Genomic DNA, 27977 nt, shown 5'->3' with positions numbered 1-27977 from the left:
AGTTTGGAACGAGGCTTCCAGGCAGGTTTGAGAGTGACTGAGAAAGCACAGTTGTCCCATTAAAACTGGCTCTAACAAAGACTTGTCTTTGTGATTATTTGCAGAAAGATTACCACTTTGAATATACAGAATGTGATAGCAGTGGCTCCAGGTGGAGAGTTGCCATTCCGAATTCTGCAGTGGACTGCTCTGGCCTGCCTGACCCAGTGAGAGGCAAAGAATGCAGTACGTTTTGACTTACTATTTTCCCAATTAAACCATAAGTCCTTCATGTGAGCCCGAGAAGTTAACTGTGATGCCTATAAAAGACCTTGGGAAATAGGGAGCATTATTGTCTAGCAGAGCAGAAGCATTTTTTCTCAACATCTAGTGCCCTTAGGTCTGAAGTCTGAAAGGAGATGCATGCTGTATTAAAGGGTGTTATTTTTATTTGTCTTACAAAATCTGGTTTACTATCTTACTTGAAATTCTAAAGGGCAGAGTGGAAGAATTTCTATTAATAGATTTTTTTCTTTAAATTTTAAGGGACTTTTCAGAGAGTTTTGGTGCACATAAGTAGCATTTGGTACACACAATATTGTTAAGCACGTTGTATAAATGTGCCACCGGAGTCACTTGTAGGTTTGGTGACATTAAGGACAGTTACATTGTTGTGCTTTCCTCCCCAACACACATCTATAGAACTCTCTCACCTGGCAATGAATTTTTTTTTTTTTAGCCATAGAAATATTATAATTTGTCTTTTTATTGTACAGAGAAGTTAGAGAATTTGTCTATCATATTCAACAGCTTGTCTTGTAGCAATTAAGCAGGTTTGAAGTGTAATATGAATTAACAGAACTATGTCATTAAATTAGTTTTCATTTATAGACTATACTTTTAAAAACCCTCAAATTTGGTGAGTCATAAGATCCTGCAGTAAAGTTGTCTTGTGGTATTCTAGAGTTCAAAGCCAGAAGTAAGACAAAGATTATTTTGGTTTTTCTACAGTCTTCCAAATGGTATTTCTAAAAGCTGAGTTCTTTTGTTCCCAAATGAAAAGCAGATAAGCAAATTAATTAAACAGATAGCTAATTCCTTCCTCTTCATGGGAAAACTCTATCTCCATGATTGGTTAGAGGAGTTTTAGCATAGGTGTGGATTTCATAATAAAAGAGAGACAGGAAGATGGTATGTCTTAGGAAAATTAGAGAAGAGAGCCATTATTTCTTGGTGAATGATATTAAATGAATATAAAGAGAATCTGAGAAATCCAGGTTAGCCAGGGAAAGGCTTGTGTCCAGCAAGAATCTTGAGAGGATAGTGGGGCCAGTGGAGAAGATGATCCATGGCTGGGGTATATGAGGCTACCTGTGCAGAGAGAGGACCAGCTCTCAGGGAGTATCCCAGTTAAAAGGGAAGCAGCTTGAGTATTGCCTGTGGAATTAACTCATTGCAAAATTGCTTCTGTCACTTCACTGGAAAATCTGTATATCCTTTATCTATATTTATATTTTCCTTATGGGCTAATTCCTTGTTTCCCTTATAAACAACCCTACTGAGGTGGAGTGTGTCAAAATTTTTGAATGTATCAGATCTCTTCAAGAAAATTAGATACACCATGGAAACATTTCATGCAAAGATGGGCACAATAAAGGACAGAAACAGTATGGACCTAACAGAAGCAGAAGATATTAAGAAGAGGTGGCAAGAATACGCAGAAGAACTATACAAAAAAGATCTTCATGACCCAGATAACCACAATGGTGTGATCACTCACCTAGAGCCAGACTTCCTGGAATGCAGAGTTAAGTGGGCCTTAGGAAGCATCATTGCTAACAAAGCTAATGGTGGTGAATGAATTCCAGTTGAGCTATTTCAAATCCTAAAAGATGATGCTGTGAAAGTGCTGCACTCAATATGCCAGCAAATTTGGAAAACTCAGCAGTGGCCTCAGGACTAGAAAAGGTCAGTTTTCATTCCAATCCCGAAGAAAGGCAGTGGCAAAGAATGTTCAGACTACTGCACAATTGCATTCATCTCACACGCTAGCAAAGTAATGCTCAAAATTCTCCAAGCAAGGCTTCAACAGTACGTGAACAAAGAACTTCCAGATGTTCAAGCTAGATTTAGAAAAAACAGAGGAACCAGACATCAAATTGCCAACATCTGTTGGATTATTAAAAAAGCAAGAGTGTTCCAGAGAAATATCTACTTCTGCTTTATTGACTATACCAAAGCCTCTAACTGTGTGGATCACAAAAACTGTGAAAATTTCTTCAAGAGATGGGAATACCAGACCTCCGTACCTGCCTCCTGAGAAATCTGTATGCAGGTCAAGAAATAATAGTTAGAACTGAACATGGAACAACAGACTGATTCCAAATTGGGAAAGGAGTATGTCAAGGCTGTATAATGTCACCCTACTTTTTTAACTTCTGTGCAGAATTCAGTTCAGTTCAGTTGCTCAGTCATGTCCAACTCTTTGAGACCCCATGGGCTGCAGCACACCAGGTTTCCCTGTCCATCACCAACTCTCCGAGTTTACTCAGACTCATGTCCATTGTGTAGGTGATGCCATCCAACCATCTTATCCTCTCTCGTCTTCTTCTCTTCCTGCCTTCAGTCTTTCCCATCATCAGGGTCTTTTCAAATGACCATACAGAGTATATCATGAAAAATGCTGGACTGGATGAAGCGTAAGCTGAAATCAAGATTGCCAGGAGAAATAGCAGTAACCTCAGATATGCAGATGACACCACCCTCATGGCAGAATGTGAAGAAGAACTAAAGAGCCTCTTAGTGAAAGAGAGAGAAAAAGTTGGCTTAAAATCCAACATTAAAAAAACTAAGATCATGGCATTCAGTCCTGTCACTTCATGGCAAATAGATGGGGAAACAATGGAAACAGTGACAGACTTTATTTTCTTGGGCTCCAAAATCACTGCAGATGGTGACTGAAGCCATGGAATTAAAAGATGCTTTCTCCTTGGAAGAAAAGCTATGAGAATCCTAGACAGAATTTTAAAAAGCAGAGACATTACTTTGCCAACAAAGATCCGACTAGTCAAAGCTATGGTTTTTCCAGTAGTCATATATGGATGTTAGGGTTGGACTATGAAGAAAACTAAACTCCGAAGGATTGATGCTTTTGAACTGTGGTGTTGGAGAAGACTCTTGAGATGAGAGTCCCTTGGACTGCAAGGAGATCCAACTAGTCAATCCTAAAGAAAATCAGGCCTGAATATTCATTAGAAGGACTGATGCTGAAGCTGAAACTCCAATACTTTGGCACTTGATGCGAAGAACTGACTCATTGAAAAAACCCCTGATGCTGGGAAAGATTGAAGGCAGGAGGAGAAGGGGACAACAGAGGATGAGATGGTTGGATGGCATTACCAACTCAATACACATGAGTTTGAGCAAGCTCCAGGAGCTGGTGATGGACAGGGAAGCCTGGTGATGCTGCAGTCTATGAGGTCATAAAGAGTCCAACATGACTGAAGGACTGAACTGGTCTCAACTGTTTCAGAAGCTGTGCTGCTGTTGACTGGCACTGGATTTTGAGAACTGTTCCTTTGAAATGGGCTAAGTTGAAGTATTTACATGATGGAAATTGATAAATACTACAAATCAGCTTACCAGCATACCGCTGATTAAATTCATTGGCCAAAATTTCAAAAATATGTTTCAGAATTGATGTCTGACTAGGAATTATTTCTGTTTGTTGCCAAGGATGTCTTTTGTTCATTATTTATTATTATCTTTAACAGATAATGTTATGAATTTGACATGCCAGCTAGAACTACTCTAAAAACTCAATCTAGTAAAGTCATTATTAATTGTAAATCACTTTAAATGATGATAGTACTTACTTTTAAAATGATAGTCTAAAATGATACTACTTATGAGATGGCTGGGACATTTTTTATCTTGGTTTGTCCTAAATCTGAATTTACATGTATTTCTGTGTACTATAGTTATATCTTCTCTGGAGGTTATTAGTCTGGCCCCTGATTGTGACTGTTCTTTGTATGATAAAGGCAAGTTATTGTGAAACTCACAAGAAACTTAATAGAGGCAATTACCTTAGAAGCTCAGTCAATTCCTAACATTAAGCGTGATGCTTACCACATTACTGGCCATCAAAGCACTGCTGAAGGCAGTTATGATAATAACTGAATATTCCTTCAGTGGCTTAGATGTTCTACTGCTAATAATAGCTACCATTTTTCATACATGGATGATAAGCTAACCACCGTGCTTGGAGCTTCGTATCATTTTCCGTTGTATCTTCACAACAACCCCCTCTGATAGATAATGTCAATGTCTCTGCTGATGAGAAAACTCGGAGTTAAGATGGTGAAATAAATTACTTCAGGTTGGGTCATATAGGCAGGATGTGGCAGATATGTGGTCAAATACAGACATGTCTGATTCCAGAGCCTGTCTGGACATATAAGCTGGCATGGGGGTACATATAGCTCTATCACTGGCCGTCTTCAAGGGAAGATATTAGAAATGTGTACTTCAGGATAAAAGAGGATAAAAATGTTGGGGTTCAGGAGTAGCTTGCTATCTGCAAGCTGTGTGTGAATGATGCCCAAACCTGAAATGATGGGTGATGCCCACAGGCACTAGACTGAGCAGCTATGTTGTGATGATGTGGCCCAGCAGCTGGGCCATCTAAAAGAAAATTAAAAATTAACGTGTCTGCCTCACATAAGTGAAAAATATTTAGGGCAGTGCTTATGTAAGACATAACTTCCCCAGATCTCACTGTTCTCAGTGAGACAAAACCCAGAATGTGGCCTCAATTGAAATTCCTATAGAATCTTCAAAATGTAATTGGCTAGATCTTTCCCTCTTTCTCAGAAACAAACAGTAGATGAGGCTTCTCCTTAGGAAAGGGATTATAGAAATGTTTATGTAGCAACCATACATTTTTAAAAATAAAATTGATGGGCAAGCTGTATTATATCTTTATCTTTAATAAATCCTGTAAAATCTGGTTGCATGGCTTTGAGTGAAGTTAATGAGAAGTCAGGCTTCAGTTTTTGTTGTGCTAGATCCCTAGACTGTATGTGAGCTTGAGGCTTGCTGTGCTCAGGAAATGGGAGGGAGAGACCTCTGGTTATTAACTGACACAGCTTCTCCTTGTCCTCCTGACCCCTCTGCTGTGAAGTCCTCAGTGTCTTAGGCAGTGCTGCACTGGGCAGGCCACCGAGATGACTTCATCTCTCTCTCTCTCTGCTGGCTCCAGGCTTAGCTCCAGAGAACTTTGCTGCTGTTTTCAAGCCCTGATGCCGAGTCTCATGTCTGTGGACATCATCCACCATTGGAGGTGTTGGTGTCATTCAGACACAGTAGCATGTCATTCCTGAATATAGCACTCGTTACTTCCTTCCAAAATGAGCGGATATAACCGGTGTCCTGACTCCATCTCTTCTTTACTGTTGGATTACTTCCCTCCTGTGCAAGAGTTTTAAAGCTCTTCCCTTGACTCTCTGGGTGTTTGCTTGACTTCCTTAGATTATAAAAAGCAATAGTCATTCTGGAATGGTTTCCTGGGTGGAGTACCTTTTCTCCTTCTCCCCTCTCTTACTCTCACCAACATTGGAAAAAAGGGACTTTTTGTTTCAAACCAAACTTTAGAAATAAAAGCCTGGCTACTAGGAATGAGGGAGGAGCTCCTTTACCTATTGCCATACATATTTTCAGACATGTCTGGAGCACCAAAGGGAAAAAACATAACAAAATATCTCTTCCTTTGGGGAGTGTGTATTTCTGTTGTCTACTACTTCACGTATTTCTCAGCCTGTGACTTCAAGTATAACCTTAACACATTGCTTTCTAATTGGGGATGATAGGTATTTATAATCTTATTTGTTATGTTAGCATCAAGTCAGAGTATTGTGGGCATTGTTTAGTCTTATAGTTCATTATTTGTATAAACTGATATTTGGCTCTTAGATTTTAAAATGCTATATTTAGATATTAAAAAAACCCTTGAATACAATTGTTTTCCTTTTTTCACTGTCTCTCTCAGAGCTGTTGTTGTAACCTACATTTCATAGGCCTTAAGGTGTAGGTAAGCAGAGGTGACAGTTTGAATCAATAGTTTTTGATTCCAGCTGGACTAAAAGAAGAGGAAGGATTGTCATGGAAAGGGGAGTTGGTTTTAGCTTCCTGGGTGGGATTTTTAAATAAAAAATCTCATTTTGGGGGATCATAGCTCTTTGAAATGTAGGCTCTTCCCCAGGATTCAGTACATAGCCTGTTTCAGTTGTATGGAGTTGTCATTGATATGGCAACCAGAACATTTGGGAAAATTGAGTACATTGGTATTGAATGGTGATTGCATTCTGTTCTGCAATATTTCATGTAAACAATTAAAGGGTGTTGAGGGTTTTTTGTTGTTGTTGTTGTTGAGAAATGCCAATATTTTTAAAAAATGGCTACTGTGATATCCCCTTGATGAAGGGCTGCAGTGCACATTTTCAAAATAAAATCTCTGAGAAACATGGTAATTATTTTTAGAACATCTACTGTGTTTTAACTGCATTCTGTTTTACCCAGAGTTTCCTAAGTGTATTTGATTATAGGACTCTTTTATCCAATGTGTAGTTGCACCCTTTTGGCTAATTTCTGCAGATAATGTTTTTGGGGAAACACAGATTTAAACACAAATGCCAGGCTAATTTAGGAAATTTTTATATGTTGTTCCTTATGCTATGTTTTAGCTAATTTCATTGCTCTGTAAGGCTCAGTGGAAGCACTGCCAAGTGGGTGTCCAGTCCCAGACTTCCTACCGATCACGGGCAGGCGTGATATATACCTGGGATGAAACCCCAGATCTGCAACAGATGTATGTCTTGAGCAAAATATTTAGTTCACAGCTATTTATTGAGTTTTAATTCATTCACTAAACATTTGTTGAGTATTTCCTATATTCTTGACAATAAGGATCCAAAAATATTCCATAAATGAATACTAGATTCCTATTTTCCAAGACTTTTCATTCTAATAAGGGAACAGGTGGGGAAATAAATTATTTCGAGTATAGGGGCAAAGTGAAAGATAGATACAAATACCTAGGGTGATCTTGCCAAGAAGGGAGGGCTGACTTATGCTCAGAGGAACTCAAAAGACCTCACAGCAAAGCAGGTGTGAGTTTGAAATGCAGACTGAATAACCTTGGAAATTTATCTGACCCTTGGCAGGGTCACGTGAAAAATTGTGTCCTGACTTAGAGTTGAGACAGGGATTAAATGCCTTACTTAATGGGCCATATGTGTTAATTTTCTGAGGATCTTTGAGGCAAACCCTCAAGGATGACCTTCGTGCAGTTGATGAAGCAGAGTGGCATTTTAGGCAGAGGGGGCATGGGCAGAGGTGCAGCCTAGAGGGAGTGCTGGGTTTCCTGGGGACCCTGGCAGGTGTGCGTGGGTGGTGCTCAGTGGGGAAGTGAGCAGGGACAGATAATAATGCTGGCCAGTCTTACAGGCTCCAGTGTGTTATACCAAGGACTTGAATCCAGAGACGGCTGTTTGCAGGTATTTGAGGGCCTTAAAAGAAATAATATAATCTATAGTATCCAGAACCATAATTACATAATAATGTAGCTTACTGAAAGTAATAATAGAAATTGTAATAGCCAATCTTTACTTGCTATATGTCAGCATGATTGGAAATGGTTTACATGTATTCTCTCAAATCCAGGGATCCTAACAACCTTGTGAAGTAGGTACTTGGATCATCTCCCAAAGATATGTCAAAGGCAGAACCGGGATTTGAAACAGAGCAGTTTAGCTCCTGGGTCCATGTTCTTAACCTGTGTGATGTCCCATCTCTTTGAACAGCATTCCAGTGTTTGTTGAACAAGTGTTAGGCCCCTTCTTGAGGCATTGTTCTCATCTTATGTTACCTCTTGATAAAAATGTTATGAGATCTCCTATAGGTAAATGGATTTTTTTTTTTACAAGGTAGCATCTAAAGTCTCAAATATATTGTGTGGTGGGTTATTTTAATTGATTGATTGACTTTATTGTAAATTTTATCCTTAATCATGTCTATTTTTCTGAAAGGGAGGGTAAAAACATTTTGAATTTAAGGCACATTTGTAGTTATATCCTCAAATGCAATGGATTCCTTAGGGCTTTTTTTTCCTGTGCCTAGAAAACTGTTGGTGCTTGATGCCTGTAGTGTACATTCATTATTTAGCATGTAGTAATATTAGAAAAATATTGATATTTTTTCAACAGTAGAGACTAGAATCTAGTCTAGCTTCCAACTAGAAAACTAAGAATTTCTGATTCTTGTTTCATTCTTCCCAAGAAGAGAGGAGTTGTATTCCTCTCCTGGATCCTAAGACAGCTCCAAACACTGGGATGTCTGTTGATTGAATAACACTGGTGTCACCAAATTAGAGTCTGCCTTCAGTGTTTCATTTCTGTAGGTTAAACACAGAGATCTAATCAGGCTAGTGAAAATCTGTTCTACATATGAAAGGATAGAAAATTTTTGTCCTCAGTAGACTTAGTTTTGGGTGTTAATGCATCAAATTTCAGGTGGGAAGAAGACTGGAGTTAAATCTGCTCAGCAACACACAAGTGCTTGGTGAAAGGCAGGAATGCATGAGATTGTTAAGATAACATCAAAAACAGGCTTTACATCAGTTGAAGTGTTTGATGGGAGCTATGGTTGAGGAAACTTCTTTGAAAAAAGTGTTTTAAAAGGAGATGAGAGGACCTAGCCCTCAAGACTGCAAAATTAAGGGTAGAGGCACCATCAGGAAGTACATGGTGACCAGCACTTTGTGAGGAAGAGGAAAATTCAGGGTGATAAGAATCAAAGTGTTGGGGCATAATTGAAAGTTGAGAAAACTGATTTCGCAGTTGCATTTCTCTGCCCTCTTTGGTGACCTCATTAAATACTCTTAATATTTTCCTTCCCCTGACCTTCGCTGTTAGACATTTTTTCATAAACCTTGTGTCATCCTGTGCTCAGTGAACTAGAATTTGTCTCCTTCCCTATTCCCTATCAAGCACTGAAGTCAAAAAGCCACAATAAAATATATGTGTATGTGTGTTTTAATAATAGGAAGTTTTAATCTAGGCTCTCTTAATTTAATGGGTATTGTAGCTGTGCTGTTCCTTGGAATCAATTTTCCTCTCAGGAGTTGGTGATTTTGAGGGTGGGAGTGGGGGACAGTTTATTCTTGCTGATCAGCCTTTTCCATGAAGTGCAGTGACAGTCACACCATCCTAACTGGTAGGGTTCTGTGAGGACTCGTTCACTGGAAAGAATGTTAAGGCGAGGATGCATTTTCAGAGATGGAGAGGCAATCCTTTGACTGAATATTCTTTTCATAAAACAGTTAATTAGAGCACATCAGCCAGAACTGGTTTGTATGAATGTAATCTTTTGTATAACTCTTGTCTTCCTTTCATTTTTGCAAATTGAGAGGTGAAAATTTTCTCCCTTCTCTGTAGAAGAATTGCACAAATCTGAACTTACAAACACATCCCTATGGCCTCCATCTTCATCACTGAATCATAATGGAAAGTTTAACATGTTTATTGTATGTTATTTAAGAATTTGGTTCTGATAATTTAATTGCACCACTTCAGACTTTGCATTGCAGCTCGTATGTTACTCCATGTGGCTAAGCAGCCCTGCTGGAAGTAGAATTCATGTCTTTACTTCATAATTCTTTGCTTCATAAACAGTGGATTTTTTTAAGCTTAGCTGTAATAAAGACTTTTGGCTTCATAGTACTGCAGGGAAGTATGTTTATTAAGTAGAGAGTCATAGGAGTTATGAGACTCATAGATTGTGAGTCTGCCCATGGTGACTCCAGGACACACAGATGAGGAAACTTGGCATCCATACCAGGAGGGTTTGTATCAGGTGATCTTAAAAGTCCCTTTTGGTCATTCTAGTAGTTTTAAGTGTTATTACATACCATAATTTATTCATTCTGTGATCAGATCATGTCTCATATTCCATGCCTTGTGAATCAGAGTGGAAATATAATATCTCTTCTCAATGCTCCTCACAGAACACTGCAATGTCTGCATTTGTTAGAATTTGCATGGTGTTACCATCTTCTATTCTCTTCCAGCCTTATCTTGAACATGGCAAACAGGTGATGTGTTCACAACCAGCCTGCATTGCTGCCTTGTGAATTTTGACCAGGAAAATAAATAAATAACAAATACAGTAGGTAAAATACAATGAAAGAGAACAAGGAACCCTTTTAGCTAAGGGGAAAGAAAAATTCCTACATGTAAATAAAAACATCAACAAGAAATGGCCTGTTTTAATGCACTGTTTTGGTATCTTCCTGTTTCACTTTAATTTTTGTAAAATGAGATAAATTATTTTTCTTCTCTAAGAATTTTGCAATTAAGAACCTAAAAAAGAGAGTATCTAAGCATTCTCCTTGTCACAGGCATGGAGGGAGGAAGAGCAGCCAAGATTTGCTAGATTGAGTCTGTTGTTCAACTTCTTTTATTTTATTTATATTTTTTGGCCACAAGCATGGCATGCGGGATTTTAATTCCCTGACTAAGGATCAGACCCAAGCTCCCTGCAGTGGAAGTGTGGATTCTTAATCACTGGGCTGCCAGGGAATTCCCTCAGCATCTTTTAGATGCCATTTCCTACTTCCTTTTTGTTTTCTGTGGGAAGACTTATAAACCTGGCAGGCAGTTGTAGCTTTAATTATCTCATAATGATAATTGACTGGCTTAATGATTAATAAAGATCAGCCAGTCAGTCAGTTCAGTCAATCAGTCATGTCCAACTCTTTGTGACACCATGGATGGCAGCATGCCAGGCTTCCCTGTCCATCACTAACTCCCGGAGGTTGCTCAAACTCATGTCCATTGAGTCAGTGATGCCATCCAACCATCTCATCCTCTGTCATACCCTTTTCCTCCTGTCCTCAATCTTTCCCAGCATAAGGGTCTTTTCCAATGAGTCAGATTTTTGCATTGGGTCACCAAATTATTAGAGTTTCAGCTTCAGCATCAGTCCTTCCAATGAATGTTCAGGACTGATTTCCTTTAGGATGGACTGGTTGGCTCTCCTTGCAGTCCAAGGGACTCTCAAGAATCTTCTCCAATACCACAGTTCAAAAGCATCAGTTCTTCAGCACTTAGCTTTCTTTATAGTTCAACTCTCACATCCATACATGGCTATTGGAAAAACCATTGTTTTGACTAGATGGGCCTTTGTTGGCAAAGTAATGTCTCTGCTGTTTAATATGCTGTCTAGGTTGGTCATAACTTTTCTTCCAAGGAGCAAGCATCTTTTAATATTATGGCTGCAGTCACCATCTGCAGTGATTTTGGAGCCCCCCAAAATAAAGTCTGTTACTGTTTCCATTGTTTCCTCATCTATTTGCCATGATGTGATGGAGCCAGATGCCATGATCTTAGTTTTTTGAAAGTTGAGTTTTAAGCCAACCTTTCACTCTCCTCTTTCACTTTCATCAAGAGACTCTTTAGTTCTTCGCATTCTGCTGTAAGGGTGGAGTCATCTGTATATCTGAGGTTATTGATATTTCTCCCAGCAATCTTGATTCCAGCTTGTGCTTCATTCAGCCTGGCATTTTGCATGATGTACTCTGCATAGAAGTTTAATAAGCAGAGTGACAATATACAGTCTTGATATACTCCTTTCCCAATTTGGAACCAGTCCATTGTTTCATGTCCAATTCTAACTGTTGCTTCTTGACCTGCATAAGTAAAAAGGTAAAATATATAATTTTTGAGACTCACAATCTATGCATTGTATTTCCTGTTTGTACTTTCCTTAATGGCCATGAATAATAATAGTTGGAAGAGAGTTCTTCTTTTGTAGTCAATAAAGACAGTGCATACAGCTTTAACCTTGTATTCTTGATCTTCTGTAAATAAAATGAGACAATTGAAGAAAATAAATATATTGGCTCATCTTAATTCTGAAATTGATTTAATTACTCATTTCCCCATAAACATATTCAATTTATTTAGTTAGTTATTAGCTTATGTTAACTGATTAGATATTATATATTTTTACAGTGAATTTAGCTTAGTGAAATGTGAATTCCATCTATTTTGAGGAAGGTAACTCTAGACTAGATTAGTTGCCTCATGAGAGTAGGGACTCTTCTCATCTTATTCACTGAATACCCTTGGTGACTAGTGTTTGCCTACTCAGTCCTGGATCCTCAAGAGATATCCAGTGAATGAAATAATACAGTGTGATTCCCATGTACCTACCTGTAATGAGAGTGCATAGGCACTGTATATCATCAATATTTCATTGAACAAGTAAGTTGAAAATTCTTTTATCACTGCTTCTTATTACTGTTTACAGTTCAGAAAACAACTTTTAGTAACATAACTTTGAGTTAAAATAGGAAAAATGGATGAATTATGAATAAATGTAATTGATAGCCATTATCTTTCAGCGTGAGGTCTCTGAAGGAAGAAAAGCACCACTAAGAGGCCCTTGTGGTGAAAAGATTAAAAATAATTTTTTTTATTGTTAGGCATAAAGCATAGATGATAATCAGCATATAAATGATTCAATTTAGAAACCATTATTTGGTACATTGTATAGATGGGGAAACAGTGGAAACAGTGGCTGACTTTATTTTTTTGGGCTCCAAAATCACTGCAGATGGTGATTGCAGCCATGAAATTAAAAGACACTTACTCCTTGGAAGGAAAGTTATGACCAACCTAGACAGCATATTAAAAAACAGAGACATTACTTTGTCAACGAAGGTCCATCTAGTAAAGGCTATGGTTTTTCCAGTGGTCATGTATGGATGTGAGAGTTGGATTGTGAAGAAAGCTGAGTGCTGAAGAATTGATGCTTTTGAACTGTGGTGTTGGAGAAGACTCTTGAGAATCCCTTGGACTGCAAGGAGATCCAACCAGTCCATCCTAAAGGAAATCAGTCCTGGGTGTTCATTGGAAGGACTGATGCTGAAGCTGAAACTCCAATGCTTTGGCCACCTCATGCGAAGAGTTGACTCACTGGAAAAGACCCTGATGCTGGGAGGGACTGGGGGCAGGAAGAGAAGGGGACAAGAGAGGATGAGATGGCTGGATGGCATCACCGACTCGAATGGACATGGGTTTGGGTAGACTCCGGGAGTTGGTTATGGACAGGGAAGCCTGGCATGCTGCGATTCATGGGGTCGCAAAGAGTCGGACATGACTGAGCGACTGAACTGAACTGAACAGAACTGCACTAATAAGGCAGGTGCTTGAAGATGGTAAAGCCTTAAGTTTTCATGTCGTATTTTTATTCTCAGAGTAGTTTTCAGTCTTTCATAGGACCACAAGCAGTTTTGTGAGAGAGGAGGGGAAAGTGGTGACCTTGAAATGTGAATGAATGGAGTCAAGGAGGGCTAAGTAAATTACCCAGACATTTGCTGGTTGGTCACCTGATTTTTTTACACTTGCATCTTTCAGTTTTTATAGTAGTGGAAATAGATGTCAGAAAAGAAGTATAGAAAATAAGTATAAAGCTGAGAAAAAAATACTGAATTTGGCACATGACTTCTTGGTTATGGTTTTGATTTTAAGAGGTTGAGTTTTTTTTTTTAATTTTTTACTTTTTTATTGAATGAAAGATTCTATAATGCTTTACAATTTTCATAAGTTTCACTCATATGATTTTATATTATCCCATAAAACCCCTTTTTTAATTATCCCATACCCCTACGTTGCTCTCCCTGCCCCCCTCCCCCGCCACCCCCACCACTCCGGCTTTCCGTCTCCTCATTGGTACCACTGGTTTGCTCTCTATAGCACTTAGTCTGCTTCTTTTTGGTTTTATCCAGTAGTTTATTGTATTGTTTTATATTCCACATATAAGTGATATCATACAGCTTTTGTCTCTGTATTACTCATTTCACTTAGCAAAATGTACTCCAGGTCCATCCATGTTGTTGCATATGGCAAAACTTTGTTCTTTTTATGGCTGAGTGTGTGTGTGTGTATGATGTATATATGTAATGTATATATAAGGTGTATATATATAAGGAGGTTGGATTTTTAACATCACTCTTTTACTGGCTGCTTAGGTAAAGTATGAAATCCCAGGCTGATCCCACTGTTAAGTAGTGTGTGACTGTATTCAAATAAGAGCTTTCTCTTCTCATACCAGAACTTTAGAGTTTGCTTATCTTCCATTCAGTTACTCTAGGATTCAAGGCTGTTGAAGAAAAAATCGTATTTATTTGAGAAATGATTAATTGTTTAAATGAAATAGAGTCAAACTCACATTCAAAGGAATGAAAACAGCTACACACAATAACTGTCATATATTTTTATTGAAAGAGTCTTATATTAATCTATGAAATTGGAGTATACCTCACACCATAATAATAAAGACTCACACAAAAAATAAAGACTTAAATATAATACATGCCACCATAAAACTCCTAAAAAAGAACATAAGCAAAACATTTTCTGACATAAATTATAGCAATATTTGCTTAGGTCAGTCTCCCAAAGCAATAGAAATAAAAGCAAAAATAAATAAAGGGACCTAATCAACCGTATAAACTTTTGCACAACAAAGGAAAGCATAAACAAAATGAAAAGGCAAGCTGTGGACTGGGAGAAAATATCAGAAACTAGCACAACATTGTAAATTAGCTACTTTATTTTTTAAAAAAGAGTCTTATGTTGTACTGTATATAAATTTGAATGAAAAGTTTAGTCCTTTAGATTATAAAAATACTTGTAATCTGACTGAAATCCAAAGACCAAGAAAGCAGAGTTAAAAAGTAGAAAGTAGATGTAGTTAGAAGATACAAGAAAAGGAAAAGCTGGTTCTCGTCGGTGCCTGGCAGAGGAAGTCAGTATGGTTGTGTTGACATCATTTCATGGAGTAAATAGAGTTTAATAAGAATGTGTGGCTTGTCGTTTTCTTTGACATGTGACTCTAGAGCTGGCTTCCAGGATGGAACAAAAGTAATTAAAATACAAAAGCTATAGACTCTTCAGCTCTTCTGTATTGTTAAACGCCTTATATCTGTTAGACTAATTTTGACCATGTAGTTATTCTAAAGAGAGGTAAAATCATCAGTTCAGTGGCAGAATTCTTATTGTCCCAGACCCCTGAATTATATTACTAATAATTGTAGCAAACATTTATTACATGCTTTATGTCAGGCATGCTGCTAAATATTTTATATTGAATATCTCATTTATTCTGAAAACTCTTAGATATATAATTACTATTTTCCTTTTATAAGTGTGGGCACTGAAACTTATGGAAGTTAGTAACTTGCTAAAATATTTTGTAAATATGTGTGTGTTAGTTATATTAAAATTTTCATAAGATGTGTGTGCAGGGAATTGTTATTGCTTTGTAATGCACATGAGTATTGTTGAACAATTCAAAACAGCAAATGAAGAAAAATATGAAGTATAATAATTAATTTTAAATTACTTGCCCTTTTGCATTGATTACAATAGTTACTGCTTGAATTGAATTTTCTTGGGACTTGAGCTTTAGAATCAGAGAGATAAATCTGAATATCATCTTAGCCACTTGTTAATTGGATAACTTTCTAATCAGGTTATTTAAATGTACTGTGCCTCAGTTTTCTCTTTTGGCAAATGGGCATGATATCTTCCTCCTTCACAGGTCTGTTGAAAGTCTGTATTATTCATGGATTCCGTATGTGTAAATTTACCTACCTTAAATAATTTATTTGTATGAAATCAATCCATGTGATACATGTGCTGTCATTCGCTGACATGTGGAAAGCAGTAAAAATGGATCTCCTGATCACGTGGTCCCAGCTGAGGTCAAAGAAGGTGACACTGCCATCTTATTTCACATACTGCCCAACAACGTCCTTTTAACAGTCTATTTAATGCCATGTTTTCCACTTTTTTGTGCTTTTTATTGCTGAATTTACTATTTAAAATAGTGCTGAAGTGCTGGCCAGTGGTCCTAAGTACAAGAAGGCTATTCTTTGCCTTTTGGAGAAAATTCATATGTTAAATAAGCTTAATTCAAGTATAAGTAGAAGTGCCATTTGGCCATAAGTTAAATGTTAACGAAGCAGCAATATATTTTAAATAAGATGTTTTTCAGCTGAAAAATGTGTAAAATAAGGTTCTATATTGATTTGTTGATGAAGATACTGTGACCAGAGAATCCTAGGTGTCTAACCCTGCATTTCCCCAGGGTCAGTGTTTCATTATTCACCAGGTTAGTTTTCATGATAACTCTGTATGACTATTATGAGTAAAAAGGACTGACTATGTTATAAATAGTCAATACATTCACCAGTAACATTTTCTCTCAGTTTTTCTTCTGACCTTAGACAAGGAAATACCTCTGAGAGTTGAGGATATTCTTAATGACTTTAAAGGATAATGAGTTCTCTTTGGAATAACACAGTCACCTCCCTTTTAGATCCTAGGGTCCTTTTAACAACTTATCAAAAAATTACTTCTTACTAATTAAGTTAAAAGTTCAATTTTGGACACTAGACTAAACTGTCTTCAAAGATAGCTTTGTTTTATCAGAAAGTGCATATTTTCAGCTTGACATGCAGTGCAGTCTCTCTCACAGCTATTCATCTCTGACACTGTAGTGTGAAAGTAGCTATAGATAATATATAAGTGAATTGTTGTGACTATGTTTCAATAAAACTTTATGAATACAGGAAGCAGGCCAGGTTTGGCCTGTGAGCTCTAGATTGCTGACTCTTCAGTTCAGTTCAGTCACTCAGTTGTGTCCGACTCTTTGCAACCCCATGGACCACAGCACACCAGGCCTCCCTGTTCATCACCGACTCCCAGAGTTTACTCAAACTCATGTCCATTGAATCGGTAATGCCATCCAACCATCTCATCCTCTGTCGTCCCCATCCCCTCCCGCCTTCAATCTTTCCTAGCATCAGGGTATTTTCCATCGAGTCAGCTCTTCACATCAGGTGGCCATAGTATTGGAGTTTCAGCTTCAGCATCAGTCCTTCCAATGAACACCCAGGACTGATCTCCTTTAGGATGGACTGGTTGGATCTCCTTGCAGTCCAAGGGATTCTCAAGAGTCTTCTCCAACACCACAGTTCAAAAGCATCAATTCTTCGGTGCTCAGCTTTCTTTATAGTCCAACTCTCACATCCATACATGACTACTACAAAAACCATAGCCTTGACTAGACGGACCTTTGTTGACAAAGTAATGTCTCTGCTGTTTAATATGCTGTCTAGGTTGGTCATAACTTTCCTTCCAAGGAGTAAGCGTCTTTTAATTTCATGGCTGCAATCACCATCTGCAGTGATTTTGGAGCCCCCCAAAACTGAAGTCAGCCACTGTTTCCCCATCTATTTGAAATGAAGTGATGGGACTGGATGCCATGATCTTAGTTTTCTGAATGTTAAGCTTTATGCCAACTTTTTCACTCTCCTCTTTCACTTTCATCAAGAGGCTCTTTAATTCTTCTTCACTTTCTGCCATAATGGTGGTGTCATCTGCATATCTGAGGTTATTGATATTTCTTCCAGCAATCTTGATTCCAGCTTGTGCTTCTTCCAGCCCAGAGTTTCTCATGTTGTACTCTGCATATAAGTTAAATAAGCAGGGTGACCATATACAGCCTTGATGTACTCCTTTTCCTATTTGGAACCAGTCAGTTATTCCATGTCCAGTTCTAACTGTTGCTTCCTGACCAGGATACAGGTTTCTCAAGAGGCAGGTCAGGTGATCTGGTATTCCCATCTCTTGAAGAATTTTCCACAGTTTATTGTGATCCACTCAGTCAAAGGCTTTGGCATAGTGAATAAAGGAGAAATAGATGTTTTTCTGGAACTCTTTTGATTTTTTGATGATCCAGAGGATGTTGGAAATTTGACCTCTGATTCCTCTGCCTTTTCTAAAACCAGCTTGAACATCTGGGAGTTCACTCTTCACGTATTGCTGAAACCTGGCTTGTAGAATTTTGAACATTACTTTGGTGTGAGATGAGTACAACTGTGTGGTAGTTTGAGCATTCTTTTGCATTGCCTTTCTTTGGGATTGGAATGAAAACTGACCTTTTCCAGTCCTGTGGCCACTGATGAGTTTTCCAAATTTGCTGACATATTGAGTGCAGCACTTTCACAGCATCATCTTTTAGGATTTGAAATAGCTCAACTGGAATTCCATTACCTCCACTAGCTTTATTTGTAGTGGTACTTCCTAAGGCCCACCTAACTTCACATTCCAGGATGTCTGGCTCTAGGTGAGCGATCACACCATCATGACTATCTGGGTCATGAAGATCTTTTTTTGTATAGTTCTTCTGTGTATTCTTGCCACCTCTTCTTAATATCTTCTGCTTCTGTTAGGTCCATACCATTTCTGTCCTTTATCGAGCCCATCTTTGCATGAAATGTTCCCTTGATATCTCTAATTTTCTTGAAGAGATCTCTAGTCTTTCCCATTCTACTGTTTTCCTCTATTTCTTTGCATTGATTGCTGAGGAAGGCTTTCTTATCTCTCCTTGCTATTCTTTGGAACTCTGCATTCAAATGGGAATATCTTTCCTTTTCTCCTTTGCTTTTTGCTTCTCTTCTTTTCACAGCTATTTGTAAGTCCTCTTCAGATAGCCATTTTGCTTTTTTGCATTTCATTTTCTTGGGGATGGTCTTGATCACTGTCTCCTGTACAGACCTCTGTCCATAGTTCATCAGGCACTCTGTCAGATCTAGTCCCTTAAATCTATTTCTCACTTGCACTGTATAGTTGTTAGGGATTTGATTTAGGTCATACCTGAATGGTCTAGTGGTTTTCCCCACTTTCTTCAATTTAAGTCTGAATTTGGCAATAAGGTGTTCATGATTTGAGGTTGAGCTAAGATGGCAGAGGAATAGGACGGGGAGACCACTTTCTCCCCCACAAATTCATCAAAAGAACATTTGAACGCTGAGCAAACTCCACAAAACAACTTCTGAACGCTGGCAGAGGACCTCAGGCACCCAGAAAAGCAGCCCATTGTCTTCAAAAGGAGGTAGGGCAAAATGTAAAAGTAAAAAGAGAGACGAAAGAGTTAGGGATGGAGATCTGTCCCAGGAGGGGAGTCTTAATAGAGGAAGTTTCCCAACACCAGGAAACCCTCTTCACTGGCAGGTCTGGGGGAAGTTTTCAAATCTCGGAGGGCAACCTAACCAGGAGGAAAAATAAATAAATAAAACCCACAGATTACATACCTAAAGGCAATTCCCAGCAGAAAAGTACCCCAGACGCTCACATCCGCCACCAGCAAGTGGGGGCTGAATGGAGAGGAGCGGGCGGCTTTGCTTAGGGTTAGGACTGGGCCCGAATGCCCTGGGGCAAACTGAGGGAGCTAATGTGAGATAGCAACCTAAACTGTGGGATAGAGAGAGAGAGAGAGAGAGAGAGAGAGAGAGAGAGAGAGAGAGAGAGAGAGAGAGAGAGAACAAAGGACTGAGCAATACCAGAGAAGAGCTAGGCAGGCCGGTCCACCCCCGCCGGAGACAGTGGGGAGACAGGTGCCAGACAGAGCCGGAAAGAGGCATCCCCTACCAAACTGAAAACAGGCTTCCAGTTTCTAACCAAAGACTTCCTGAGATTCTGGATGGTTGACATCCACCGGGAGGGTCGCAGCCAGAGATCGGCTCCCCAGAAGAGACACAAGGCGCACCGTATGGGGGGCGCCCGGAACCTGGGACGGGGGGGGAGAAGTCGCGCTGCACCTGAAGAGGGTGCGCTCGTCAAGCTCCTGGTTCCCTGGGAAGGCACAAAACGCAGGCCCAACCAAGTCTGCAACTTTGTGGAGTACCCGAGAACCTGACCTGAGCGGCTTAGACCTGGGAAGTGCACACAACTCAGGGCCCACTCCCTGTAGAGCAACCTGAAGCCTGAGCAGTGTAGACCATGAAAGCACACACACCTTGAGCGGGGGCAAACCCAGTGTGGCCGGAACACTGCGAGTGATCCCCACACAGGCCAGTGACATTTGTCTGCAGTGTTCCTCCCTCCCCGCAGCACAGCTGAACAAGCGAACCGAAATAAGAGGCCACCTCCGCCCCCTTATGTCAGGGTGGAAATTAGACACCGAAGAGACCTGCAAACAGAAGCCAAATAAACAAAGGGAACCGCTTTAGAAGTGACAGGTGCAACAGATTAAAATCCCTGTAGTTAACACCAACTACACTGGAAGGGGCCTATAGATATTGAGAAGTGTAAGCTTGAACAAGGAGCTATCTGAAACTGAACCGAATCCACACTGCCTTCAGCTCCAGAGAAATTCCTAGATATATTTTACTATTATTTTTTTAATTAAAATTTTTTCTTTTTTTAAGTCCTCTATTATTCCTTTAATTTTCATTTTTACAACCCACTCTTACCTTGCATAAAATAAAAGGACCCTATTTTTAAAGTGAACTTCATATATATTTCTTACACTTTTTGTGTTTTTTTAATATTGTATTTTCAAGAGTCTAATCTCTACTCTAGATTTTTAATCTTTGTTTTTTAGTATTTGATATCAATTCTGTACTTTTAAGAATCCGATCTTCAGTACCCATTTTTACTCAGGAGTGTGATTACTGGCTTGATTACTCTCTGCCCCTTTTGATTCTCCTTTTTCTCCCCCAGATCACCTCTATTTCCTCCCTCCCCCTTCTCTTCTCAACCCAATTCTGTGAATCTCTGTGGATGTCTGGGCTATGGAGTACACTTAGGGAACAGAGTACTGCGTAGATCTGTCTCTCTCCTCTTGAGTCACCTGTTTTCTCCTCCTGCTCATCTCTATCTCCCTCCTCCCTCTCCTCTTCTTCATGTAACTATGTGAACCTCTCTGGGTGTCCCTCACTGTGGAGAATATTTTTGCCATTAACCTAGAAGTTTTACTATCAGTGCTGTATGGATGGAGAAGTCTTGAGGCTACTGGAAGAATAAGACTGAAAACCAGAGGCAGGAGGCTTAAGCCCAAAACCTGAGAACACCAGAGAACTCCTGACTACAGGGAACATTAATTAATAAGAGATCATCCAAAAGCCTCCATACCTACATGGAAACCAACTACCACCCAAGAGCCAATAAGTTCCAGAGCAAGACATACTACGCAAATTCTCCAGCAACACAGGAACATAGCCCTGAGCGTTGATATACAGGCTGCCCAAAGTCACACCAAACCCATAGACATCTCAGAACTCACTACTGGACACTCCATTGCACTCCAGAGAGAAGAAATCCAGCTCCACCCATGAGAACACTGGCGCAAGCTTCCCAACCAGGAAACCTTGACAGGCCAATTGTCCAACCCCACCCACTGGGAGGAACCTCCACAATAAAGAAGAACTACAAACACAGCAATCTAAATAAGACAAAAAGGCAGAGAAATACTCAGCAGGTAAAGGAACATGAAAAATGCCCCCCAAACCAAACAAAAGAGGAGGAGATAGGGAATCTACCTGAAAAAGAATTTAGAATAATGATAATAAAAATGATCCAAAAACTTGAAAACAAAATGGAGTTACAGATAAATAACCTGGAGACAAGGATTGAGACGATTCAAGGAATGTTTAACAAGGACCTAGAAGAAATGAAAAAGAGTCAATTAAAAATGAATAATGCAATAAATGAGATCAAAAACACTCTGGAGGGAACCAATAGTAGAATAACGGAGGCAGAAGATAGGATAAGTGAGGTAGATAGAAAGGTGGAAATAAATGAAGCAGAGAGGGAAAAAGAAAAAAGAATCAAAAGAAATGAGGACAACCTCAGGGACCTCTGGGACAATGTGAAACACCCCAACATTCGAATCATAGGAGTCCCAGAAGAAGAAGACAAAAAGAAAGGCCATGAGAAAATACTCGAGGAGATAATAGTTGATAACTTCCCTAAAATGGGGAAGGAAATAGTCACACAAGTCCAAGAAACCCAGAGTCCCAAACAGGATAAACCCAAGGCAAAACACCCCAAGACACATATTAATCAAATTAACAAAGATCAAACACAAAGAACAAATATTAAAAGCAGCAAGGGAGAAGCAACAAATAACACACAAGGGGATTCCCATAAAGATAACAGCTGATCTTTCGAAAGAAACTCTTCAGGCCAGAAGGGAATGGCAGGACATACTTTAAGTAATGAAAGAGAATAACCTACAACCCAGATTACTGTACCCAGAAAGAATCTTCTTCAGATATGAAGGAGAATTCAAAAGCTTTACAGACAAGCAAAAGCTGAGAGAATTCAGCACCACCAAACCAGTTCTTCAACAAATGCTAAAGGATCTTCTTTAGACAGGAAGCACAGAAAGGTTGTATAAACTCGAACAGAAAACAACAAAGTAAATGGCAATGGGACCATACTTATCAATAATTACCTTACATGGAAATGGAAATGGGTTGAATGCGCCAACCAAAAGACAAAGACTGGCTGAATGGATACAAAAACAAGACCCCTATATATGCTGTCTACAAGAGACCCACCTCAAAACAAGGGACACATACAGACCGAAAGTGAAGGGCTGGAAAAAAATATTTCATGCAAACAGAGACCAAAAGAAAGCAGGAGTTGCAATACTCATATCAGATAAAATAGACTTCCAAATAAAGGCTGTGAAAAGAGACAAAGATGGACGCTACATAATGATCAAAGGATCAATCCAAGAAGAAGATACAACCATTATAAATATATATGCACCCAACATAGGAGCACTGCAATATGTAAGGCAAATGCTAACAAGTATGAAAAGGGAAATTAACAATAACACAATAATAGTGGGAGACTTTAATACCCCACTCACACCTATGGATAAGATCAACTAAACAGAAAATTAACAAGGAAACACAAACTTTAAATGCCACAATGGACCAGCTAGACCTAATTTTGATATCTATATGATATTTCACACCAAAACAATCAATTTCACCTTTTTCTCAAGTGCACACAGAACCTTCTCCAGAATAGATCACATCCTGGGCCATAAATCTAGTCTTGGTAAATTCGAAAAAATTGAAATCATTCCAGTCATCTTTTCTGACCACAATGCAGTAAGATTAGATCTCAATTATAGGAAAAAAACTATTAAAAATTCCAACATATGGTGGCTAAATAACACGCTTCTGAATATCCAACAAATCATAGAAGAAATCAAAATATGCATAGAAACAAATGAAAATGAAAACACAACAACCCAAAACCTATGGGACACTGTAAAAGCAGTGCTAAGGGGAAGGTTCATAGCAATACAGGCTTACCTCAAGAAACAAGAAAAAAGTCAAATAAATAACCTAACTCTACACCTAAAGCAACTAGAGAAGGAAGAAATGAAGAACCCCAGGGTTAGTAGAAGGAAAGAAATCTTAAAAATTAGGGCAGAAATAAATGCAAAAGAAACTAAAGAGACCATAGCAAAAATCAACAAAGCTAAAAGCTGGTTTTTTGAGAAGATAAATAAAATTGACAAACCGTTAGCCAGACTCATCAAGAAACAAAGGGAGAAGAATCAAATCAACACAATTAGAAATGAAAATGGAGAGATCACAACAGACAACACTGAAATACAAAGGATCATAAGAGACTATTACCAGCAGCTCTATGCCAATAAATTGGACAACTTGGAAGAAATGGACAAATTCTTAGAAAAGTATAACTTTCCAAAACTGAACCAGGAAGAAATAGAAGATCTTAACAGACCCATCACAAGCATGGAAATCGAAACTGTAATCAGAAATCTTCCAGCAAACAAAAGCCCAGGACCAGATGGCTTCACAGCTGAATTCTACCAAAAATTTAGAGGTGAGCTAACACCTATATTACTCAAACTCTTCCAGAAAATTGCAGAAGAAGGTAAACTTCCAAACTCATCCTATGAGGCCACCATCATCCTAATACCAAAACCAGACAAAGATGCCACAAAAAAAGAAAAGTACAGGCCAATATCACTGATGAACATAGATGCAAAAATCCTTAACAAAATTCTAGCAAACAGAATCCAACATCATATTAAAAAGATCATACACCATGACCAAGTGGGCTTTATCCCAGGAATGCAAGTATTCTTTAATATCTGCAAATCAATCAATGTAATACACCACATTAACAAATTGAAAGATAAAAGCCATATGATTATCTCAATAGATGCAGAAAAAGCCTTTGACAGAATTCAACATCCATTTATGATAAAAACTCTCCAGAAAGCTGGCATAGAAGGAACATACCTCAACATGATAAAAGCTATATATGACAAACCCACAGCACACATTATCCTCAATGGTAAAAAATTGAAAGCATTTTCCCTAAAGTCAGGAACAAGTCAAGGGTGCCCACTCTCACCACTACTATTCAACATAGTTTTGGAAGTTTTGGCCACAGCAATCAGAACAGAAAAAGAAATAAAAGGAATACAGATAGGAAAAGAAGTAAAACTCTCACTGTTTGCAGATGACATGATCCTCTACATAGAAAACCCTAAAGACCCTCCCAGAAAATTACTAGAGTTAATCAATGAATATAGTAAAGTTGCAGGATATAAAATCAACACACAGAAATCTGTTGCATTCCTATACACTAACTGAGAAAACAGAGAAATTAAGGAAACAATACCATTCACCATTGCAACGAAAAGCATAAAATACTTAGGAATATATCTACCTAAAGAAACAAAAGACCTATATACAGAAAACTATAAAACACTGATGAAAGAAATCAAAGAGGACACAAATAGATGGAGAAATATACCGTGTTCATGGATCAGAAGGATCAATATAGTGAAAATGAGTATACTGCCCAAAGCAATCTATAGATTCAATGAAAGCCCTGTCAAGCTACCAATGGTATTCTTCACAGAACCAGAACAAATAATTTCACAATTTGTATGGAAATACAAAAAACCTCGAATACCCAAAGCAATCTTGAGAAAGAAGAATGGAACTGGAGGAATCAACCTGCCTGACTTGATGCTCTACTACAAAGCCACAGTCATCAAGATAGTATGGCACTGGCACAAAGACAGAAATATAGATCAATGGAACAAAATAGAAAGCCCAGAGATAAATCCACGTACCTTATGGACACCTTATCTTCAACAAAGGAGGCAAGGATATACAATGGAAAAAAGACAACCTCTTTAACAAGTGGTGCTGGGAAAACTGGTCAACCACCTGTAAAAGAATGAAACTAAAACACCTTCTAACACCATACACAAAAATAAACTCAAAATGGATTAAAGACCTAAATGTAAGACCAGAAACTATAAAACTCCTAGAGGAGAACATAGGCAAAACACTCTCTGACATAAATCACAGCCGGATCCTCTATGACCCACCTCCCAAAATATTGGAAATAAAAGCAAAAATGGGACCTAATGAAACTTAAAAGCTTTTGCACAACAAAGGAAACTATAGGCAAGGTGAAAAAACAGCTTTCAGAATGGGAGAAAATAATAGCAAATGAAGCAACAGACAAAGAATTAATCTCAAAAATATACAAGCAACTCCTCCAGCTCAACTCCAGAAAAATAAAAGACCCAATCAAAAAATGGGCCAAAGAACTAAACAGACATTTCTCCAAAGAAGACATACAGATGGCTAACAAACACATGAAAAGATGCTCAACATCACTCATTATTAGAGAAATGCAAATCAAAACCTCAATGAGGTACCATTTCATGCCAGTCACAATGGCTGCTATCCAAAAGTCTACAAGCAATAAATGCTGGAAAGGTTGTGGAGAAAAGGGAACCCTCTTACACTGTTGGTGGGAATACAAACTAGTATAGCCACTATGGAGAACAATGTGGAGATTCCTTAAAAAACTGGAAATAGAACTGCCATATGACCCAGCAATCCCACTCCTGGGCATACACACCGAGGAAACCAGATCTGAAAGAGACACGTGAACCCCAATGTTCATCGCAGCACTGTTTATAATAGCCAGGACATGTAAGCAACCTAGATGCCCATCAGCAGACGAATGGATAAGAAAGCTGTGGTACATATATACAATGGAATATTACTCGGCCATTAAAAATGTATTTGAATCAGTTCTAATGAGATGGATGAAACTGGAGCTCATTATACAGAGTGAAGTAAGCCAGAAAGAAAAACACCAATACAGTATATTAACGCATATATATGGAATTTAGAAAGATGGTAACAGTAACCCTATATGCAAGACAGAAAAAGAGACACAGATGTATAGAACAGACTTTCGGACTCTGTGGGAGAAGGTAAGGGTGGGATGATCTGAGAGAATAGCATTGAAACATGTATGTTATCAGTTGTGAAACAGATCGCCAGTCCAGGTTTGATGCATGAAACAAGGGCTGGTACACTAGGATGACCCAGAGGGATGGGATGGGGATGGAGGTGGAAGGGGGTTTAGGATGGGGAGCACATGTAAATCCATGGCTGATTTATATTAATGTATGGCAAAAACCACTATAATATAGTAAAGTAATTAACCTCCAACTAATATAAATAAATGAAAAAAAAAAAAGGAATTCATGATCTCAGCCACAGGCAGCTCCTGGTCTTGCTGACTCTTGATTTAGTGTACTGTATGCTCTTGGTTTATGATATTGTTTATCAGTCTACTAGAAGACCTATAAACCATACAAAGTAAAATAAATTTTTTTCTATTACTGTATTTCTCTCTTGGTAGTGTTGATAGTGATCACAACCATATGTTGTGAGCATTTATTAAATGCAGGAAGCTGTACAGACCACTTTGCACTGTATTTTCTCAGTATATCCCTATAGGGCAATACTATGATTATTATCTGATTTTTCAGAGGTAGAAATTGAGACCTGAAGTAGCTCACTCAAGGTCACAGTTTGTAAGTGGTACGACTTGATCCGAGAGAGTTTTGACCTTGTAGCCAGCATGTAATACTTTTTGCCTAATCTTTTCTTATTTTCTGATATCCTGCTAATTTTGGGGTTAGAAGTTCATTGTACAGTATCTTAAACTTTTTTGAAGAAAGTATTTATTCATTGGATAAGTAAGTAGATGAATATAGGTTTTAGCTCTAATCCTTTAATTTTTTTTTTTTTCAAAATTAGCTTGTTCTTATTTCTTGCCACATTTCCAAATGTATTCTAAAAGGGAAAACTATCTAAATGTGAGGTTTTGCTGCCTCACTGTCTGCTAGGAGATTTGTTTTTCTTCATCAGGCAATTTGGAGGTTTTATTTTGTTCTTGTTTCTTTAATATCCTGATTAAAGGATTAGAAAGCTCTTTGCTATGTTTGAGTCACTAGTACTGCCCTGAGCACAGAACCACACACTTGGGGGACATAGATTTGCGTTTGCTGAATGAGTAATAACTTAGCAGAAGAATTGCCATCTTTTCTGTAACTATGTCATCTGTTCTGCACTTTGCCTGTGGCTTCTGTATCTGGTTCTGTCTGAGGATCAGCACAGAGCCTGGCATCAGTTAAAAAAAAAAAAGTGGAGGCTGTGGAAATGACTGGGCAGGAGTCATGAATATTGGATGGAGTCATGAAAATGTGGGCTCATGGTTTCAGAGTGGAGATGCTTGTTTAGCTGATACACACAAAGCACTACCCTCTTGTTATCCACTTTGTGTTTATGTTACTCACTGGATCAACCTTTTTCTTTCATTTTTATTTTATATTTTATTGGAATACAGTTGCTTTACCCTGATGTGTCAGTTTCTGCTATACAGAAAAGTGAATCAGCCATATGTATACATATGTGTGCATGCATGCTGAATCACTCAGTTGTGTCTGACTCTGTGCAACTGCATGGACTGTAGCCCACCAGGCTCCTCTGTCCATGGGATTCTTCAGGGAAGAATACTGGAGTGGGTTGCCATGCCCTTCTCTAGGGGATCTTCCTGACCCAGGGGTTGAACCTGCATCTCTTAAGTCTCCTGCATTGACAAGGGGGTTCTTTACCACTAGCACCACCTGGGAAGCCCATGTATACATATATCCCTTCTTTTTGGATCAACCTTTTATTTGCACTTAGTATTAGTCAGGTA

General features: G+C 38.6%; 1 protein-coding gene across 5 annotated transcripts in view; it reads left to right on the top strand.

Annotated features, from left to right (window-relative positions):
- Positions 1–27977, top strand: part of ELAPOR2 (endosome-lysosome associated apoptosis and autophagy regulator family member 2) — a 210808-nt gene that overhangs the window by 97601 nt on the left and 85230 nt on the right. For 4 of the 5 annotated variants that reach the window (XR_011488608.1, XM_070470051.1, XM_070470059.1 and 1 more), the window contains one exon: positions 105–225. The exons of the other annotated variant lie outside the window; for it this stretch is intronic. Coding sequence is in view for 1 of the 4 variants with exons in the window: in XM_070470051.1 (XP_070326152.1) it covers positions 105–225 (121 nt within the window). In the remaining 3 variants the exon portion in view is untranslated. The remainder of the gene's footprint in view (positions 1–104; positions 226–27977) is intronic. 5 annotated transcript variants of the gene reach the window in all.

This window comes from Odocoileus virginianus, chromosome 1 (assembly GCF_023699985.2).
Source record: "Odocoileus virginianus isolate 20LAN1187 ecotype Illinois chromosome 1, Ovbor_1.2, whole genome shotgun sequence".
Lineage (NCBI taxonomy): Eukaryota > Metazoa > Chordata > Mammalia > Artiodactyla > Cervidae > Odocoileus > Odocoileus virginianus.
Note: the sequence above shows the minus strand (reverse complement) of the source record. Positions and strands in the feature narration are given on the sequence as shown.